The sequence below is a fragment of the Mirounga leonina genome, unplaced genomic scaffold (assembly GCF_011800145.1).
Source record: "Mirounga leonina isolate KUSES-001 unplaced genomic scaffold, KU_Mleo_1.0 Mir_200, whole genome shotgun sequence".
Taxonomy (NCBI): Eukaryota; Metazoa; Chordata; class Mammalia; order Carnivora; family Phocidae; genus Mirounga; species Mirounga leonina.
In genome coordinates, this window is record NW_023270503.1 from 7,304,330 (window position 1) to 7,326,739 (window position 22,410).

Genomic DNA, 22,410 nt, shown 5'->3' on the forward strand with positions numbered 1-22,410 from the left:
GACAGAGTAATAAAGCATGAAGCCTGGCATAATTACAACCCATTTACCTCTACAAAACATTCACATCACTTCAGATCATCGTCTCTTTTCTCGCCCTTGCTTGCCTGTATTCTCCACAGAACGAAAGGAGGTATTTGTTAATTAATTGGCTACTTCCTTGGCCATCAAGCCCACACCAATAAAAAGGGACTATATCAAACAGCATTAGTGGACAGATTCAAACATTCTTCAAACCAACCCACCGGGCAAAACTAACAAAATTCACCATAAAAGGGTAAGAGGCGTTCCAGCCTAGGTCGGGTTAAATATTTCAGTTTATACAGTCTCACCTCAAACCAGTGAACAGATTTTATGTTTACGCAGATTAAACTCGATCTTGGCAACCAGCTTAACCAGTGAGTCCATGTCCCTATGAACTCACACGGCACAAGCTCATTGATTGAGGCGACTTGCCTCAGCCATGGGGTGCAATCTTTTCCAGCCAATTATAGTGATCTCTAGGATGATTCTCAGAGTTAAAGAGGCTGTGATCAAAGTTCTGTATACAATATTACTAATTAGGTAGGTTACTTCTTGACTGTTCTCCATATCAAGCCTAGCAACCCTGAGTCTCCCAGCTTTGCAAAATATTCAAATTCTGACCCTCCTATCCCCTGTAAAAAATTTTAACCTTTCTTGACATTGGAAATGCTTTAATTCAATATCACAACTTACAAATACAGGGTAGACAGGGACTCAAGGGGGATGATGCTAATCTGACAGTAACACAGAATCCAGCTGGCTGAAACGCTATGCCAACTCTGTACTATTTGTACAAAGAAAGCCACTCTGTGGCTAAGAAAGGAGTCACCTGCAACTTGAATGTCTGTCTCAGACTGCTGTTTATAATTACCTGACCATGCCATTTGTGAGAACAGTGTTTACTGAAACCTGTCATGATTTCCTATTTTTATATTTCCTACAAAGAGTGACTGAAATCATTGCTAAATGATAAACCAGCTGAATAATTTTTGCTAATGGAAGAGAAAAAAGGTGCCAAATTTATATTTTAATTATATTTTGTTTAGGTTTGCATGAGTATCAGTCTTTGTCTCTTGAACACAAACCAATTAATGACAGAGAGCTGGGAAGTGATTCCTGTAGAGATTAGCTGGGACCCCAGAGTGTGCTGAGCTATGTAGTTTAGGGTAACAGAAGAATACTTGATACTGCTACATGCCTGTTAGAATGGCTAGAATTGAAACAAACTGATAGTAGACAGTGAAAATTGGTGAAGATGAACTCTTATTCACTGCTGGTAGGAATGCAAAATGGTACATCTACTTTGAGAGACAATTTGGCAGTTCATATAAAGCCAAACTTGATGTAGCAATTGCATGGGTAGGTATTTACCCAGATGATTTGAAAACTGAATACAAAACCTGCATGTGACTGTTTAGCAGCTTTATTCATAATGGCCTCAAACTGGAAGCAACCAAGATGTCCTTCAATAGGCAGATGGATAAACAAACTATGGCACATTCACACATTGGAATATTATTCAGCAATAAAAAGAAATGAGCCACGGAAAGACATGCGAGAACCTCAGATACCTATTGCTAAGTTAAAGAAGCCAATCTGAAAAGGTTACAAAGTATATGATTCCAATTATGTGATATTCTAGAAAAGGCACAATTACAGAAACAGTAAAATGATCAGTGGTTGCCAGGGTTTGGGGGAGAGAGCTAACAGTTGTAAAAATAAATAAGAAATATCAAGCTTTCCCTCCCTGGCTGCCTGAGGACTGACTGCCATTATGCACAACACAGTAACTATCTGAACCAGGAAGTTCATGACGAACTGATGACTTTAGCAGAAACACCCTCCACACCAGAAGGGCAACGTAGTACCTAAGATAGAAATTTGGGAAAAACTGGCCAAAACATACAAGACCACACCAGATGTCATCTTTGTATTTGGATTCAGAATGCATTTTGGTGGTGGCAAGCCAATTGGCTTTGGCACGATTTATAATTCCTTGGATTACAGAAGGAAAATGAACCCAAATATAGACTTGAAAGACATCGCCTACATGAGAAGAAAAAGACCTCAAGAAAATAGCAAAAAGAACACGAGAACAGAATGAAGGTGGTCAGGGGGACTGCAAGGGCCAATGCTGGTGCTGGCACAAAGAAGTAAAAATTCTGTGGTGGCTCTGGGGACCTGCAGGAACTATGTAGACTGTAGACTTTTCAAGAGAGGATTAAGCTGTAAAAACTTAAAAAAAAAATCAAGAAGAAAGTATTGGAAGAATTTGGTTATGCAAATAGACTGGGAAAAGAAACTGAAAATAACAGGTATTGATAGAATGATGGGCAACTTATCAATATGTAATTATTTGATGGTGATATTTATCTTTATTTTTATGCTAAATTCTATTTGTTCACAGGAAAAACATAGGGTATCTATTCTAAAAGCGGTCAGAAATTTAGACCACAGTGGGGAAAACGTAATAGTAGCTTGGCTACAATGAAACATCCAAAGATGATCCACAAGGCAGAGTTGGCTGTACTTATGCCACTTTTGTTGAGATGTAAGGTATCATCTCAAGAATGTGGAAGCGTACTGTGCAAATAAAATTAACACCTCCTGATTTAACTGCTGGTTAATAGGAAATACAGGGACTAGGAGAATAAATTAAATGAACCATGAGGAAACAGACAAATCCAGATGAGACCAGTTCTGGACTCTAAAAAATCAATGTCATGCATACCATGTGTTGGTGGGAATGTGGAGAAACCAGAAATCCCATGTGCTGGAGAGAATGTAAAATGGAGCAGCCATTTTGGAAAAGTTTGGTAGTTTCTTACAAAGTTAAGCAAATGCCATATGATGGAATAATTCCCCTCCTAGATAGCCACCCAAGAGAAATAAAAGCATATACCCATATAAAGACTTACATGCAGATGCACCTAGCAGCCAAATGTCCATCCACTGGTGCATGGAGAAATGAAATACGGTCTATCCATGCAATGGAGTAGGACTCAGCAGTGAGATGAACAAACCAATGATGTAAGGCACAACCTAGATGAACCTCAAAAACATACTGAGTGAAGGAAGTCACACACAAAACAATACGTGCTGAATGATTCCGTGTATATCAAATTTCTAGAAAAGGTAAAAGGATAGGCTGAAGTTGGGAGTGAGGATTTACTGCAAATGGGCACAAGAGAACTCTCTCAGGTGATGGAAATGTTCTAAAACTGGATTGTGTGATGTTTGCACAACTGCATAAATTTACTAAAAGTAACTGAATGGTACCTTACAATGGGTGAATTTTATGGTAAGTAAACGTATTAGCTTGCTAGGGCAGCCACACAGAGCCACACAGAACGGATGGCTTAAACAAGTTCTGGAGGCTAGAAGTCCAAGATCAAGGTGTGGAAGGGTGCAGTTCTTCTGAGGCCTCTCTCCTTGACCTGGGGATGGCTGTCTTCTCTCTCCATCCTCACATGGTCTTGCCTCTTCTTATAAGGACACCAGTCATACCAGATTAGGGCCTACCCTAATACCTCATTGTAACCTAATTACTTCTTTGAAGACCCTATCTCCAAATACAGCCACATTCTGAGGTTCTGGGGGTTAGGACTTCAACCAATGAATTTTGGGGGAGCAACAACTCAGCCATTATAGTAAATAATAATAATGCTGTTTTAAAAAGTCAACATCATGAAAAAAAGGATGTGTGTGTGGTGGTACAGTTCTGGACTAAAAGAGATGTAACTCTAAAATATGAACCTAGGTAGTATTTTTAAAAATAAGTATAAGACATTCTTTGAACAACTGAAGATATTTGAATATGTCCTGGATATCAGATGACATTATGGAAATGTTATTTTCTTAGATATGAAGATAGTATTGTGGTTATGAAGGAGAAAGTCCTTATTCTTAGGAGAATGCATACAGGATTATCTTAGTGGCAAAGCATCATCAAAGAGAGATAAAACAAATATAGCAAAAAATAAACCCTCATTGAATCTAGGTGGAGGGCATTAGGGTATTCCCTGTACTATTCTTTCAACTTCTCTATACATTTAAAAATTTTATAATGCAAAGTCAGAGGGATGGGATTAGCATTGAACTCTGAGGAGACAGGAAGTTCTCAAGACAAGAAAGACCCTCTACCGAAGATTTCCTTTACTCCTTTTCTTCCTTGCTAATTGAAGTAGAAAATGTATCCTTCTAAAGCACATACCCAGTTATAGTTTTCTCTAAGTGAGAAATGGTTAGTGTTTCTACTGTTTCTGCTATGTAAAATCTAGAAGAAAACACTAACATAGATTTTAGAATTTTTAAAGTTTGACATGGAAAAGGCCAAGACACATGGGTATAGCTCATTTAAAATAACAAATGACAAGATCTTTTTTTTTTTTTTTTAAGATTGTATTTATTTGAGAGAGAGAGTGAGAGAGCACAAGCAAGGGGAGTGGCAGAGGGAGACGGAGAAGCAGGCTCCCTGTTGAGCAGGGAACCTGATGTGGGGCTCGACCCCAGGACCCTGGGATCATGACCTGAGCCGAAGGCAGATGCTTAAATAACTGAGCCACCCAGGCACCCCAAGATCTTTTTAAAACAGTATTAGCAAACAGGTGACCTGTGGGCCTACAGATGTGTCTTATTTGGCTTGCATGGCATTTAATCAGGAGACTTACATAAAATACAGACTTCAGCTTCTTCTAGGTGAATCCAAAGACTTGGCATACTGGACTCAGGCATGGCCACATGGACCATAGTGGAGTGGTGACTGCCCCATGACAGGGTATGGGCTTCATTCACTTCTGAACCTATCAGACCCCCAAAGGAATCTGACAGTTTGACAAAGAAAATGAATAAATGTTAAGTTGTTGCTTTTGATGAGATCTGCTTTACCACCATGCTCAGCTCTCTTTCCATTCATATGGATGTAGCTAGTGAGAACAATACGTTGGGAGGAAAGTGAAATTGAAGGGAAAGGATCTGGATATGAATGAGTGGTGCTAGGCCAGTTTATCCACATGAGGAAACATGAATGAAGGGCTATAGCCTCACATACACACGAAAATCAATACTAAGTGGACTGTGGATATCAGTGTGAAAGGTAAAGTAATGAAGTGTACAGAATATACCAGAAAAGAATACCTTCATGACCTTGGGATAGGGAATGATTTCCTAAACAAAAACAAAACTGCATCAACCTCAAAGGAAAAAAGTGGTAAGTTGAGCTACATTAACATAAAACATTTTGTTCCAAGACACCATTCAAAGAATGAAAAGTCAAGTCACAGAGTCAGAGGAAATATCTGCAACACCTTTAACTGCCAATGGGCACTTATGCAGAATACAGAAAGAACTAGAAATCAATTTTTAAAAGACAACTGAATAGAAAAATGGGCAAGAGATTTGAACAGGCATTTCACAAAAGGCATCTAAATGACCCCACACAAAGAGGTGCTAGACCTTCTTAGTAATAAGGCAATGCAAATAAAAAACACAATCCATATCTATCAATAAATGAATGGATAAAGATGTGGCATATATACATAATGGAATATTATTCAGCCACGAGGAAGAAGGAAATCCTGCCATTTGCAACAACTAGGATGGACCTTGAGGGCATCATACCCAATGGAAAAAAAAAATAAACCAGACAAAGAAATACTATATGATCTCACCTACATGTGGAATCTAAAACAGCTGAACTCAGAAACAGAGAATGGAGTGGTGGTTACCAGTGGCTGGAGAGTAGGGGAAATGGGAGATGTTGGACAAAGGGCACAAACTTCCAGTTATAAGATGAATAAGTTCTAGGAAACTACTGTACAGCAATGGTGATGATACCTAATAATACTGTATTACATACTTGAAAGTTGCTAAGTGAGTAGACTTTAAATACTCTCGCCATGAAACAGAAATGGTAATTCTGTGGTGTGATGGAGCTATTGGCTAATGCTATGGAGGTGATCATTTTGCAGTATATATCAAATCCACCCGTTATATACTTTACATGTAAACAATGTTATATATCATTTATATCTCAAGAAGGCTGGGAAAAGCCCCTACAATGTGTAACTACCACATACCTACCAAAATAGCGACCATTTAAAAGACCATCTGTAGCTGGTATTGGGGAGGACATGGGAGCACCTGGAACTGTCAGATGTTGTTGGTGGAGGTGTAAGTCAGTGCAACTGCCTTGGAAACCTGGAATTATCTACAACAGTTTCCCTCCTGGGTATCTGTCCAGCGTAAATGTATGCACGTAAACACTAAAAGATGTGCATAAGAATAAAAAAAAAAATCTCAAACATCCATCAATGCATGAATGGATACACAAATTGTGGTATATTTTCACAAGGAAATACTACAGAACAATGAAAATGAGCAAGCTAGGGTTAGATGAAATAACATGGAGAAATCTCACAAATATATAGCGCTGAAAGAAGCCACACAAACAGGGATACATAGAGCTTTACTTCATTTGAATGAAGTTCGAAATGAGCGAAATTATGTCTTTGAGAAGGAAGGAAGAGATAGTGACTTGGAGGCAACACGAAGGGTGTCATGAGATCATGGCCTCTGGCCTGTATCTTGACTTTGGTGACGGTTACATGGGTGAATTCACTTTGTGATCATTCATCAAGTTCTACCCTTAAGATTTGTGTACTTTTCTGCATGTAGGGTACACATTACTAAAAAAGTTAAAATACTTGCCCAGATGTGAACAGCTGGTAGGGGACACACCACATGCCAATAAGATATCCCAAGGGTCTGCTAATCCAGTGATCTCAGATTTACTTAAATTATCCCAAGCCTCATGAAAAAGTTTGAAAATCTCTGTTCTCATGGGATGCTGTCACCAAAAATGGAATAAAACAGCAAAGATATATTAAGTTCCAGTTCAGACACTCATTTTCAAAGAGAAACAGGACTGGGACTGTTTTGTGTTTTGACACAGGGTATTAATAATATTGTTCTGACCTGTTAGAAATATGGTAAGAGTGAATAATGGGGCAATGGCAGAGATTTCTAAGTCATAAAGTGAAAAATGGTTATCCTTGTTTTTTCTTTTTGATTTTAATTTTAGTTCTCTTTAAATGTTGTTTTTAATTCTTTTTTTAAACTGAGGATTCTAGAGGGGAGGGGAGTGGGGGAATGGGTTAGCCTGGTGATGGGTATTAAAGAGGGCACGTACTGAATGGAGCACTGGGTGTTATATGCAAACAATGAATCATGGATCACTACATCAAAAACTAATGATGTAATGTATGGTGATTAACATAATAAAAAAAGAAAAAAAAGAAAAGCAAAAAAAAAGAGATTTATTTATTTTAAAGAGAGAGAGCGTGTGCCCACACATGAGAGCAAGTGAAGGGATGGGCAGGGGAAGGGAGTGAGAAAAGCAGACTCCACACTGAGCGTGGAGCCCTATGCGGGGCTTGATCTCACGACCCTGAGGGTCATGACCTGAGCCAAATCAAGAGTTGGATGCTCAACCAACTGAGCCACCCAGGCGCCCTCCTAAATGCTGTTTTAAATTCTGCAACATGTTTTGTTTTTAAGTTGACAGAAACTGATCAGAAACAATACAACAGATAAAGATCTGATGAATTCTTATCTTTAAAAAATAATTTAGGGATACTGCCAGTGCAGTAGAATGTTGACTGCAGGGTAACAGCTTCCTGAGGTGTTGGAGACGTTAAAATATATATGAAACAGATTGTCTCACGAGCAGTCGATGAACTTAAAGTCTGTGGACTTCCCTCTGTCCTACAGAAAACACATACACAAGTATCATACATTACCACACACATGATAATTTGAAAATATACCACTCAACCACACGGCTTAAAGAGGAACTCACAATGGAAATGACAAAATAATTAGAATTGAACAAGGACAGCACCGCATATTCTAACATGTGAACGTCAGCTCAAGCCATTTCTAAACACAAATTTATGGTCTTTGATGCATTTTTAAAAAGTAAAATTTTAAAATGAGAGCAGCTAATCCCTCAGTTCAAAAAGCTAGAAAAAGAACCAACAGTGAATTTAGAGACTGGAGAAGGAAAAACAAGAGCAGAGGTCAATGAAAAGGTAATGAAATCAATACAATAGGTTTCTAGCAAAATTGACCTTGGAAAAAATGAGAAGCAGCACATCTGATCAATATGAGGAACACAGAGGGTCTGTAACAGAGGTAGAGTTTAGAGCTTTCCACCCTGGGCCATCCCCAAGGTAACTGGCTTCCCTGTAATCAGGTGCCCACCTTGGTTTAGTTAGTGGCTTCTTCTCCCCCGAGGAAAAGCGGAGGGCTGCCTCTCCGAGCGCAAGGGAGCGGGACGTACTCTTCTTTAGATGGAGGAGAGAGCAAATGTGACTGTATATGTTCCACACACTGTACAGTAATGGTTCGCGTGTCATCATGTGTCCAAATCTCCCCGGGGCTTCAGTGATCACCTGCCTCGTTTACTTCACCTTTCTCTTTGGCTTACCCTCCCTCCTCTATCCTCCTTCACAGATAGCTTTCTTCCTCCCCCCTTTTTTAGATTTTATTTTTAAAAAGATTTTACTCATTTGAGGAGAGAGTGCAGAGTGAGAGGGCATGAGTGGGGATGGGTAGGGGCAAAGGCAGAGGGAGAAGCAGACTCCCTGCCGAGCAGGGAGCCCGATGTGGGGCTCGATCCCAGCACCCTGGGATCATGACCTGAGCGGAAGGCAGACGCTCAACCGACTGAGCTACCCAGGCGCCCCTTTCCTCTGCCTTTACTGAGTATATATAACACGGATTCAGTAGAGTACATAAATCTCAAGGAGACTGCCTGATGAATTTGAACATATGTATACACAAGTGTAACTTGTATCAGCTCAAGCTACGGAGCTGGTCATTTCCAGCTCCCAGAAGGCTCTTTCTTTCCTCCCTGCTCATGTCTGTGTCTTAGCTGTTCCTTGTGCCCCGAATACTTTTCCTCCAAGTAAACATATGGCTCATTCCTTAGGTCCTTCAAGTCTCTGCTTAAATGTCAACTTTTCAGCGAGGCCTGATCACCCTATGTGAAATTACAACCACTCTCACATCCTCTATCTTCCTTCCTTATTCTATTTCTTCCCTTATCCCCTCCTAATGGATTATATGATGTGCATGTGTGTATATACACGCATGTGTACATACACATATATACACACATATATACATAAACGTAGAGTCCGCTGCTCCCCACTGAAGTTCCATAAGAACAGAAATTTTGACTATTTTAACGCTTCCGTGCCACAATACCTATATGTCTGGCACATAATAAGTTCTCAGTAATCACTTATTGAATGAAGAGTTTAGTCACTGAGACTGTAAAGGTTGTAACGATACAATCTGGTTATAGCTGGCTAAAACCCCAAATGAAGGTAATTCCTGCACCACTGTTCTAACTCAGGTGTAACTCCCCATTATGCGAGTCTCCTGAAGTCTGTTCATCGCACCTCAAGACCTAGCAGAAAGAAATGAGCAGGAGGATGCTGCCAGAAACCACTCTCAGATGGGATGTGCCCCTGTTTGCAGCCCGTCAACAAGGAAGAGAAGCTCTCCACCCAGTATGCAGAGCCCCGGTCTGTAAGGAAGAAGCAGTCACTTACCCTATCACAGCCGAGCCCCTGGAGGCTGGCAGATGTGCCCATTAGAGTTAAGTGCCTGGGGCACTTAGGTGCTCCTGCTTTATACAAGTTCAATGGGTTGGGAGGTGTAAAGATAGTAAACTGGTTGAGTACTTTTAATGGTGCATTAGGAAAACAACAAATACTGGTTTCATGTTGCTGGCTGGAAGCAGTTAAGGAAACATATTCTGTCAAAAAGCACTGGTGAAGACCAGGTTTAGAAGCTGATTAGACACACAGCCAAACGACAGCATCGCCGAAACTCTCACCCATGATGGGCATCCGTGAGCACGATTTAGGCCCTGTTTGACAAAGACTAGCATCCTGGAGATTGGAACAGGAGTCAGTGGGAAGAGTCCAAGGACCCAAGGATGCCTGATGAAGCTGGCCTATTTGAAGCACTTCCCTCCTGATGACCCACCCCAGGGTGATATGTGACCAAGGTCCAAAGATGACTTGGGCCTAAGGACAGTAGTCAAAGATTGTAGCGGTGAGATCAATCATGCCCTAAATGAACTGTAGTAATTATCCATGCTATACTAGGAAAAGTCAGGGAAGAGGGTACACAGATGAACAAGTGCTTGAGAAGGAACTGCAGTACCAACGTGGGTCATGCAGAATTGGTTGCTATGGTGAGGACTCTGCTGGAGACTGTGTTGGATATGTTACTGCAGGATGACACTCCAGTGGTTTCCTGGGTTGGCCCATGTAGACCCCAGCCTTGTGCTAGCCTGTGCTGTCTGGCAAGGATGCTGTTAGGAAGAAGACACCCAGAGAGAAGTAGAGCCCCAGGAAATGGCAGGAACGCAGACTCTCTAAGCACTTGTGTTGCTGCGGGGGCTCGAGGATAACAGGGTCCCGGAGAGTGGCCTTAAATGCTGAATGGTAGCCTTTCCCGGGTCTTTGTGAGATTCTTCTCCCTTACTACCATGTGTATCCTCGTTAAAAACAAAACATTACTCAAGAGAGTGTATGGTCACAATCTGTTCCTTGGAGCCAGAAAAGCTTAAGTGAGACAGGAAAGGAGCCTGTGCAGAAGGAGGAGTGTGGGACCCTCAGCTGTCTGTTCTTATCGACTACTCTTACTTCTGGAAACTTTCCAACTTGATTCTGAAACACAACGTTCCTATAGTTCTTTTCTTTCCTAGAATAATTCATAACCTATGGAACTGAAGGGAAGCCACAATTCATTCAGCACATGAAAGAGAGGAGCAAATGGAGGCCCATTGAGAGATTTCCTTCTTACTCCATTTCCTTCAGCGATTCTTTCCTCACCATTTAACAGGGAATGTTCTTGAATCATCTGCCCCCTTTCTCTCTCTAGACTCATAATTTCAGCCTCCAATTATACGTGGATCTGCTTTTAAATTTTTATCTTAAGTGCTGAATTCTTTCCCCCCTCTATTAGACTTCCAATTTATCTGTGGATTGTATACTTCCAAGTTTCACTGGTGCCTGAAAAAACTCAACATGGTTAAAACCAACATCATCTCCTTTCTCCCTTCCCACTTTCTGCATTACTCTTATTAGCATTATCATTTTTTTTAAGTTCCTTGTCTTAAACTGTTTTTTAATTTCAAAATAGTCTGATCATGCAAACAGTATAAAGAATAAAATAACAAAGACTCATGTTTTCATTATAAATACTTAATATTTTGCCATATTTGTTTCAGACTCAAAAACCGTTTTACAGATATGGTTGGAAGTCCCCTATCCCATTCAACCTGGTCCCTCCTAAGAGGCAGCCACTCCTCCAAGGTTGGTTCCTGTCAAAAGCAGACCCCGAGATAAAGGCTGATAAACACACAGAAATGATCTGGGAGGTGCAGGGACGCTGGCAAGGTGTGGGGAGGTGGTACGGGGATGGGAAGACGGCCAATGGGGCCCAGTGTTAAATCAGCTACCACCTGTGGGTAGGCTGCAGGCAAAATGAGTTCTGGCAGCCTAAGGGCAGCCTTTGGACAAGGATGTTGGCTGGTGGAAGTTAGGCTGGTGTGCACAGAAATGATAAGGGAATACAGGGAAACATGGGCAGAGTACTGATAGCATCCATGATAGTGTGTACCCATCCTATTGACATTGTTTACCTTTACTGTGATTGTTAAACATCATTAATTTTTATATTAGATGGTATTATTGATACATTAACAACCATGCTACTGATGAAGGGGAACAGTGACTATAAATGCATACAAGTCAACATGAAAAAGGATGGCAGTTTGGGAAAATAACTTCAGTTCAAAGGGTTGTTTAGCTATTTATTGAATTTGTATCAAGTGCTTTGATTGATCTCCCCTTTAATAGAAGGTAAAGAAATAAAACAGTCCGCAATTTATTTTTTGTTTGGTTCCACACTTCATTTGACTTTGACAAAACCTAATTTTCTCCTGTGTCTTCCTTCATCTCCTACTTTAAGATTGCAGTTATTAGGCTTAAACGATGATTGATATGTGAGATTACAAGTGTTTGCTGTGAAGACCATATACAATCAAGAGTGTCTTAGAATATAATTTTCTTCTTAGCTGCAATCCATTAGCCTTTCTATTGAAAGAGAGAAGGATGCATGTGTGTGTACAGGGCGCGGGGGGGGGGGGTGTAATGGAGACAAATTGCAGCCCCATAATCAACCCTGCAGTGATATTCTAAATCATTTAGCAAAGCCAGGAAGAGTTTGCCTTCTTTGTACCTCACAATCAACAGGACTCCTGATTTAACAATACAGAAATACAAAACATTATGTTTCCTGTTCCCTTTTGCAGAGACCAAAAGGATTTAAAATAATCTTCAAATGATACTCCTCATAGATTCTACTATTGGACAAATAGACCTCCTTCCTTAGGAACTAGCATACAGAAAAATCACCTGACACTCAAAAAGATCTCCTAGTCAGAAGGATCTTTCTCAAGAATCAGAACAGACAGTCACTTGTAAAGCAGACCACATATAGCAGGAGAAAAATTTTTTTAAAAAATCATATTGAGATTCAAGGAGATATCCACCAAATTTCATATTTCAAATGAGAAATGATTACAGAACTTGAAAACCCCATGGAAGACAACTGAGTGGGTTTAGATCAGAGGCAAAATATACTGGTGAAAAGAACTTCTGGAAACAGCATAAATTTTACATCTGAAAGAAAGGTAATGTTTTCATGAAGTAATTGTCTACTGTTTTTCTCCTAATTCCACTTCCTTATAAAAACGAACCTCTTGAAAACAAGTAAGAAAATACATTACGTGCCACAACATTTAAGCAGTAGTAGGATTAAGAATAGAGAAGGGTCACATAGAATACAGAGTCCTTATGCTTGTTTTTTAAAATGTCTTCATTAATCTATTGGAAACTTTGGATCCTTTTTTTTCTTCTTCTCTTTTTTAAGTACTCTCCATACCCAACGTGTGGCCTGAACTCATGATCCCAAGATCAAGAGTTGCATGCTCTACTGACTGAGCCAGCCAAGTGTGCCTGGATCCTTCTTATAGAAAATAGTACATTTGTACAAAACATAAGACTGGCTTAAAATTTCAGGGATTCATGGGCTCCCTAGAGCCCGAAAGGTTGTAGTGATCAGTCTATTGACCCACAGTGGTCCAAGAACACCACGTTAAGACTCCTTTATTCAGAAAGCAGAGAACACTTACATTGTATAGAGGAATAGTCTTCATCACCTTGTACTGTTTAGTGGGATCCATCTTATACAGGTGACGATCGGTAACAAAAATCGCTCGGTCTTCCACCTTACTAAATCGATTCACCTATAAGAAAACAAACCAATAAGCCATCATAGCTCATCAAGAATGAAATCAAATCATCTACCAGGAAATTATCTAATTAGGGGCAGAGGTGGCTAGCTGTGGAGACACATTCTTTAATAGATATATACCATTCTACAGGAGGAACAGAGATCTAAAAGGACTTGCAGTTTCCAGATTTGTAGAATTTTACAATTTAAATTTCACAATTTTATAATTTAACAGGAAAAACAAGAAAAACATGTAAGAATTAAAGGACTAAAAACATTGACCCAGACACTATAAAGAAAATAAAAAGACAACCCAGAGACTAAGGAGCAAATGTCTTGCAAATCACATTTCTGATAAGGGACTTGTATCTCTAAAAGAATAGAGTATGTATTTTACCTAGAATATATAACTCAATAATAAAAAGACAAAAAAACAAATAAAGAATTTGAATAGACATTTCTCCAGAGAAGATATACAAATAGCCAATAAGCACATGAAAAGATGCTTGACATTATTAACCACCAGGGAAATGTAAGTCAGAACCACAGTGAGATACCAGTTCACACTCACCAGAATGACAATAATAAAAAAGACAGATAATAACCAATGTTGGCCAGGATGTGGAGAAATTGGAACCCTCATCACACTAATGGTGGGAATATAAAATGATGCAGTCACTTTGGAAAATAGTCTGGCAGGTCCTCAAGTGGTTAAATATAGAATTACCATATGACCCAGAAATTCCACTCGTATGTATATACACAAGGAACTGAAGACATATCCACACAAAAACTTGGGCATGAATGTGCACAGCAGCATTAATCATGATAGGAACAACCTAAATGTCCATCAACTGATGAACGGATAAATAAAATATGATATATCCACACAGTGGAATATAATTTGTCAACAAGAAGAAATAAATATTGATACATGCCATAACATGGATGAACCTTAAAAACATGATGCTAAGTCAGTCAGTCCCAAAGGACCACACTGCAAGAGTTCATTTACATGTAATATCCAGAATAAGCAAATCTGTAGAAACAGAAATAGGTTATTGGTTGCCTAGGGCTGGGGGAGATGGAAGCTTTGGAAGGATGACAGCTAAGGGGTGGGGGATTTCTTTTTGAAAACTGATTGTGGTAATGGATCTACAACTCTGGAATACACTAAAAGCCAATGAATTGTATACTTGAAAATGGTGAATGGTATGGTATGTGGTTATATCTCAATAAAACTGTAAAAAATGTAAGCTCTATTTGAAACGACTCATTCTGCCCCTTTCCTAATGCAATGGGTAGGTGTATTTCAGACCAAATTCCCTAAAGTATATTGAGTATGTCATTAAATCTACATGTTCAGTGGCGCCTGGGTGGCTCAGTTGGTTAAGTGTCTGCCTTCAGCTCAGGTCATGATCCTGGGGTCCTGGAATCGAGTCCCATGTTGGGCTCCCTGCTCAGCGGGGAGTCTGCTTCTCCCTCTGCCCCTCTCCCACCTCGTTTGGGCTTGCTCTCTTTCTCTCTCTGGCAAAAATAAATAAATAAAATCTTAAAAAAACCTACATGTTTAAAAATGGACAGTGCCTTCCTAGTGCCTATGAATTATGGCATGAATTATGGAATTATGGCACGAATGCCTCGTAATTACTACTGTCCAAAACAAGAGTGGGCCACATGGAAAAGCAGTAATATTCCCCTCCCCCATAGAAACGATATGAGCAGAAGCTAGGTGGACCCCTGATGTGGGTGTGGTAGAGGGGACTCCTGCTTTGAGTACAAAGACTAGAGGTTTCCAAGGTCCCCTGACGCTCAGATTCTAGGATTCCTTTATCTGACTTTCAAGAGTTTTTCTATCTCCCACTATTCACCTTTTCATTTATTTTATTTTTTTAAAGTTTTTTTTTTTTTTTTTAGTAATCTCTACACCCAATGTGGGGCTCGAACTCACAACCCCAAGATTAAGAGTTCCATGCTCTACCAACTAAGCCAACCAGGCACCCCACTATTCTCCTTTTTAAACTTTATTTCTTTAAGGGCTCTGCTCCTGTCTGACAGGTTTCCTCATGTTATGCTCTCTCTTAAATGTTTATGATTTTCCACTCTCCTTTTTACCTCTCTGTATTTAAAGATATTGCTCAAATTCTCATTCCATTATAAAACTGCTAAAATTTCTAAAGTAAAAAAAGATCACTCTTTCCTCTAACCTTCTATTACACAGTTATAGAGTGAATATACAGGATACGTATAGAGTTAAGAATAAAACGAAAAATTAACATCACAACCAAAGGGCACAGGGTTTTTCTTTTAAAGCATGACAATCAAGAATATGACGAGCTGTTGTCTAAGCACTTTTGCTAACATAAAATGCTGGATCCTCTCCCAAACTTTTTTTTTTTTTTTTGGAAAGAAAGATAGGGCAGGTTTGCTGATGTTTATAAATTCCAAGACAATAAAGTTAAATCTAACCTTATCACCTTCTCATTGTGAAATTTAGTTAGTATCTACACTTCTCTACTAAAAGGGCAAAAGTTTTCATAATAATTTCATAATAATTGTAAAGTTTTAGCAATTTCAAGGACACTTGTAATTTTTGGACCATGGATACTTGTCATGAATATACTTGATAAAACAGTTGTGTAGAACATTGAATTTTTAAATTTGTAGCTGAAGCTGTGTTTGGCACAGGATGTTGATTCTACTTATGAATCTTGTGATAATCTAGTATAACCTCATGAATGTAGATCTAAGTAACTCAGCCACTATAAAAGATTATACAGGTTATCTGAAAATTGGAAGTATATAAAAAAAGCTCTTTCCCTTGTAAAATAGCTACAAATAGGTTACCAAAATAGTGACAAATAAAACTTATGAATTTACTTGAAAACGAAGTAAAAATCTCATATTCAACTGTATAATTTTTTTTTTTAATGAAGATCAAGAAATAGCAAAACTATTTTATGGTAAAGGCCGTCAGAAGAGTGGTTGCCCTTGGTAGTGGGAGAGCTTGGCTGGGAAGGGGCATGAAGGAGCTTTTCAGGGTGATGGAAATGTTCTATATCTGGATAGGGTTGTGATTTACATGAGTGTACACACTCATCAAAACTCACTGAACTCTATACTTCAGATCCGTGCATCTACTTGTATAAAAATTATACCTCAATACAAGTACATAAACAAAACACCATAACATCTCAAATATCCAGGACAGATTCATATTTACTGCCTTCTTATTTCACAGACAGTAATTCTGTCTTCCAGCCAGATTGGAAGTTCCTTGAGGGTCATTATCATCTGAAGGCCTTTTTCTTATACCTCACAGCACCCAGTACAGAAGTGGGCAGCCTATAGCATTTACTCTACCCTTGCTGACCGGTTGGTTTTGAGACCACTTTTAATCTGACAGGACAATTTCAAGAGGTGCTCTTCCCCACATGAGTCAATCAGTGTTGATGACTGGAAAACATGGAAGCACACTGGGGAGGTTAAATAATGTGTGAAAAAAAATGTCCCAAGTGGCCAGCTTAAGTCCCCATTGCCTGGTGTGGTCTTGGAAAACCTCCATTTCTTCACTGAAGAAAGAGGAAGTGGGGACTCTTGCTTTTTTTTTCTGAGGCTGGAAGACTATCAGGAAGTGATCTCTTCAATAAAAAGCTCCCTAACATAGCAGGCACTGTAAAAGCACATGGATTGCGGGGCGCCTGGGTGGCTCAGTCGGTTAAGCGTCTGCCTTCAGCTCAGGTCATGATCCCGGGGTCCTGCGATCGAGCCCCATGTCGGGCTCCCTGCTCAGCGGGGAGCCTGCTTCCCGCTCTGTCCCCCTCCCTGCTCGTGCTTTCTCTCTTCTCAAATAAATAAAATCTAAAAAAATAAAAGCACATGGATTGCTCATCTGGAATTATTTATTCTTCTGGTTGGAATTGTTGAGATTTATTTGTACATTTTCTTTCACCCCATAAAGAGTCTTTTCCATGAGTTAATTTTTCCCTCAGAATCTATATTCCTGGAGGGCAAGCCCTTTGCCAGCAGCCGTCACTACAATACTCTGTAGACAGAATGCTGACAGGCCAGAGGAACTGTCCTGAGTGGATCTAGGAAAAACCTTTGTGTCTGTACTTGCAACACCGTATTACTTGGTCATACTACCCTTATAAAACCTTTAGATTTACACTTTCATTGAGAAAAGGGGTCTTTCTATAATCAGACATCTAAAAATGGTATTGAATTTATTTTTTCCTATATTTTTAAATCCAGCACATTGCTCCAATTAATTAGAAAAAAGTCATCCTGGTAAGCGTCTCCTTAAATTAAATAATTTGACAATTTTTTTTTCAAAATTGCAATGTGCATTTTCAAGTACTATATAATGTATTGATATAATATTATATCAGCTGCCGCTGATATTCAAAGGAATGATATGAAGCTCTTGGTTATAATAAGAATCTGAGACTAGTAGATGGGGTTGAGCTAGGTAAGAAACTAACACGTGAAAATAATTTCATATAAAGATAAACATAAAGAAAATAAATCTAGATAATGGGATTGGGAGAAAATATACATGTGATTCTGTAGAGTGCTACTTTATGAGAGAGTCAGAGAATGCCCAATTTGCAGGTCAATCTTCCCCTAACAAGGGGAATTAACCACAGGACATTTTATAAATAAGGAATTAATTACAAGCTAATTGGGATGTTTCAATCTTAGATTTAGGTAATATTTAAATCAAAACTGAGCACAAGGGGTGCCTGGGTGGCTCAGTTGTTAAGCGTCTGCCTTCGGCTCAGGTCATGATCCCAGAGTCCTGGGATCGTAGCCCTGCGTCAGGCTCCCTGCTCATAGGGAAGCCTGCTTCTCCCTCTCCCACTCCCCCTGCTTGTGTTCCCTCTCTCATTGTGTCTCTGTCTGTCAAATAAATAAAATCTTAAAAAAAATAATAAATTAAGAAAAAAAACTGAGCACAAAACAATTTTTGAACAACTATAAAGTCATATTTCTCAGTGACTAGAAGGAAAAGCAAAGCAAAACAACAAAGAGCACTCAAAAACCCCTCCCCTAAGTGAAACAGAAGGTGCACCTGTGATAACATATTCCCCCATCCCTGCTCCCCAGATCCTATTTTCAAGATGCAAACAAAGAAGTTAGAGACTAATTTGAACACACTGTTACCTCTGGTAGGATATACAGCTAACTAAATTAGGTTTGGTAAGATAGGACACAGCAGGGTATACCGCTCTAGGTAGGAGAGCAAACTAAAATTTAGGTTTTCAACTGTCTTCTCCCTTCTGCCTCATAGTTTTAGAAATCCATCAATTTGCCAAACACTGCTTTTGTAACCAAAGCATATTTTTCAGTCTTCAACTTGACAAAAATGGTATCTGTAATTAAGAGTAAAGTAGAGTCTATGTGGTAAACTAATGACTACTCTTGGTAATAATTATTTACCTCACATAGCAATGATTTTTGCCATAAAAGGGAAAAGCCCTTGTCAGAAGACTTCAAACAAGGTGACTGTAGAGCTCCCACTTCAGTTTTTTTCTAAGTTGTTCTGCACAACACCAGCCTCACGTGATGCTTTGTGAAAGAAAGAGTTCCAAGTCACGTTGGTTGGAGGAACCCTGCAAACCATGGCCTCCCCTAGGATATTTGTAACCCATGAATATATTAAAGGCTTTGAGAATTCTGCACTTAAATAGCATATTTGACTGCTTCACCCAGCATTTCCCACATACGATACAAGGGATCCTTTTTAAAAACACATGAATACATTCAACAGAACACTGGTTTGTGAAACACATGGTGGAGAACACTAATCATTTGTATCCATGTTAGAGTTGGGAGACTAGAGAGCATCTAAAGTGGAACGTGAGTAATAAGTAAAAATAGTGCTCCTCATCTTTGGCAAAATCACATAAGAAATATAGGTGTGCTGCACATGAGTATGAGAAAAGAAAAGCGTGTCGCATAATTTCACGAGGTCACACAAGAGTCAAAAACAATAGGCCAGCCATGGTGGTAAAGTGGAGAGTACTTTCCTTTTTGTGATCTATCCATGAGTTAATTTGGAAACCAAAAAGGCAAAAACCTGAAAGCAGCAATTTTATTGAAGGGCTGTTTAGAAATACTACATTCCTTTTTATAGAAAAATGTAATTTCTAATGAGAAGAGGTCATACATCTTTACCTTGTGTTTTAGCAACTCAAATCATCCTTAAAATGGATCAAGTGAGTGGGAAGGACATCATGTACCAAAGAAAGACCTGTAAGTTGCATAACAGCAGAATCAAAGTGGCAAAGAAAAAATTTTAACATACATACATAAATTTGTAAATTCAAACTTAATTAAAATAATGATGGCATAGGAACATTTTTTTTGTTCTCATAAATTCACAAAGTAATAAAAAAATTGGATCACAGACTCAGTGTTAGATGAGCTCTCATCTTTTTCTTCTATGACCCATGCTAAAATCCTCAACCAAAGAAAACTCCCTATCACCTGGCTCTTGCCCAAATCCTTCTGGTGATCTATTTATAGTTTTAGTCAACACCACAGGGGGGCAGAGATAAAGCTCCCCTGAAGAGTCAGACCAACAGAAAACACATTACGGGTGAGAGTAGCTATTTGCAGAAGTCTCCCACCTTAAAGGACATTTAGAACTGTAGTTAATGGAAAGTGGTTGTTTTAAAAAGACTTGATCCCCAAACCAGACAAAGACCCCATCCATCAAAAAGCAGAATTACAGACCAATATCCTTGATGAACATGGATGCAAAAATTCTCACCAAAATCGCCAATAGGATCCAACAGTACATTAAAAGGATTATTCACCACAACCAAGTGGGATTCATCCCTGGGCTGCAAGGTTGGTTCAACATCCGCAAATCAATCAATGTGATACAATACATTAACAAAAGAAAGAACAAGAACCATATGATCCTCTCAATAGATGCAGAAAAAGCATTTGACAAAGTACAGCATCCTTTCTTGATCAAAACTCTTCAGAGTATAGGCATAGAGGGTACATACCTCAATATCATAAAAGCCATCTATGAAAAACCTACAGTGAATATCATTCTCAATGGGGAAAAACTGAAAGCTTTCCCCCTAAGGTCAGGAACACGGCAGGGATGTCCACTATCACCACTGCTATTTAACATAGTATTGGAAGTCCTAGCCACAGCCATCAGACAACAAAAAGAAATCAAAGGCATCCAAATGGGCAAAGAAGAAGTCAAACTCTCACTCTTTGCAGATGATATGATACTTTATGTGGAAAACCCCAAAGACTCCACCCCAAAACTGCTAGAGCTCATACAGGAATTCAGTAAAGTGGCAGGATAGAAAATCAATGCACAGAAATCAGTGGCATTCCTATACACCAACAACAAGACAGAAGAAAGAGAAATTAAGGAGTCGATCCCATTTACAGTTGCACCCAAAACCATAAGATACCTAGGAATAAATCTAACCAAAGAGGCAAAGGATCTGTACTCAGAAAACTGTAAAATACTCATGAAAGAAATTGAGGAAGACACAAAGAAATGGAAAAACGTTCCATGCTCATGGATTGGAAGAACAAATATTGTGAAGATGTCAATGCTACCTAGAGCAATCTACACATTCAATGCAATCCCCATCAAAATACCAACCACTTTTTTCAAAGAAATGGAACAAATCATCCTAAAATTTGTACGGAACCAGAAAAGACCCCGAATAGCCAGAGGAATGCTGAAAAAGAAAAGCAAAGCTGGCGGCATCACAATTCCAGACTTCAAGCTCTATTACAAAGCTGTCATCATCAAGATAGTATGGTACTGGCACAAAAACAGACACACAGATCAATGGAACAGAATAGAGAGCCCAGAAATGGACCCTCAACTCTATGGTCAACTCATCTTTGACAAAGCAGGAAAGAATGTCCAACGGAAAAAAGACAGTCTCTTCAACAAATGGTGTTGGGAAAATTGGATAGCCACGTGCAGAAGAATAAAACTGGACCATTTCCTTACACCACACACAAAAATAGACTCCAAATGGTTGAAAGACCTCAATGTGAGACAGGAGTCCATCAAAATCCTAAAGGAGAACACAGGCAGCAACCCCTTCGACCTCAGCCGCAGCAACTTCTTCCTAGAAACATCGCCAAAGGCAAGGGAAGCAAGGGCAAAAATGAACTACTGGGACTTCATCAAGATAAAAAGCTTTTGCACAGCAAAAGAAACAGTCAACAAAACCAAAAGGCAACTGACAGAATGGGAGAAGATATTTGCAAATGACATATCAGATAAAGGGCTAGTATCCAAAATCTATAAAGAACTCATCAAACTCAACACCCAAAGAACAAATGATCCAATCAAGAAATGGGCAGAAGACATGAACAGACATTTTTCCAAAGAAGACATCCAAACGGCCAACAGACACATGAAAAAGTGCCCAACATCGCTTGGCATCAGGGAAATCCAAATCAAAACCTCAATGAGATACCACCTCACACCAGTCAGAATGGCTAAAATTAACAAGTCAGGAAACGACAGATGTTGGGGGGGATGCGGATAAAGGGGAACCCTCCGACACTGTTGGTGGGAATGCAAGCTGGTGCAGCCACTCTGGAAAACAGTATGGAGGTTCCTCAAAAAGTTGAAAATAGAGCTACCATATGATCCAGCAATTGCACTACTGGGTATTTACCCCAAAGATACAAATGGAGGGATCTGAAGGGGCACGTGCTCCCCAGTGTTTATAGTAGTACTGTCCACAACAGCCAAACTATAGAAAGAGCTTAGATGTCCATCAATAGATGAATGGATAAAGAAGATGTGTATATATATACAATGGAATATTATGCAGCCATCAAAAAGAATGAGATCTTGCCATTTGCAACGATGTGGATGGAACTGGAGGGTGTTATGCTGAGCAAAATAAGTCAATCAGAGAAAGACATGTATCATATGACCTCACTGATATGAGGAATTCTTAATCTCAGGAAACAAACTGAGGGTTGCTGGAGTGGGGA

At 39.4% G+C, this 22,410-nt stretch overlaps 1 protein-coding gene across 1 annotated transcript in view; it reads right to left on the reverse strand.

The window, feature by feature from the left end:
* MYO1D (myosin ID) overlaps window positions 1–22,410 on the reverse strand; it is a 358,238-nt gene that overhangs the window by 114,078 nt on the left and 221,750 nt on the right. The window contains exon 20 of the mRNA XM_035027808.1: window positions 13,301–13,414. Coding sequence (XP_034883699.1) covers window positions 13,301–13,414 — 114 coding nt within the window. The remainder of the gene's footprint in view (window positions 1–13,300; window positions 13,415–22,410) is intronic.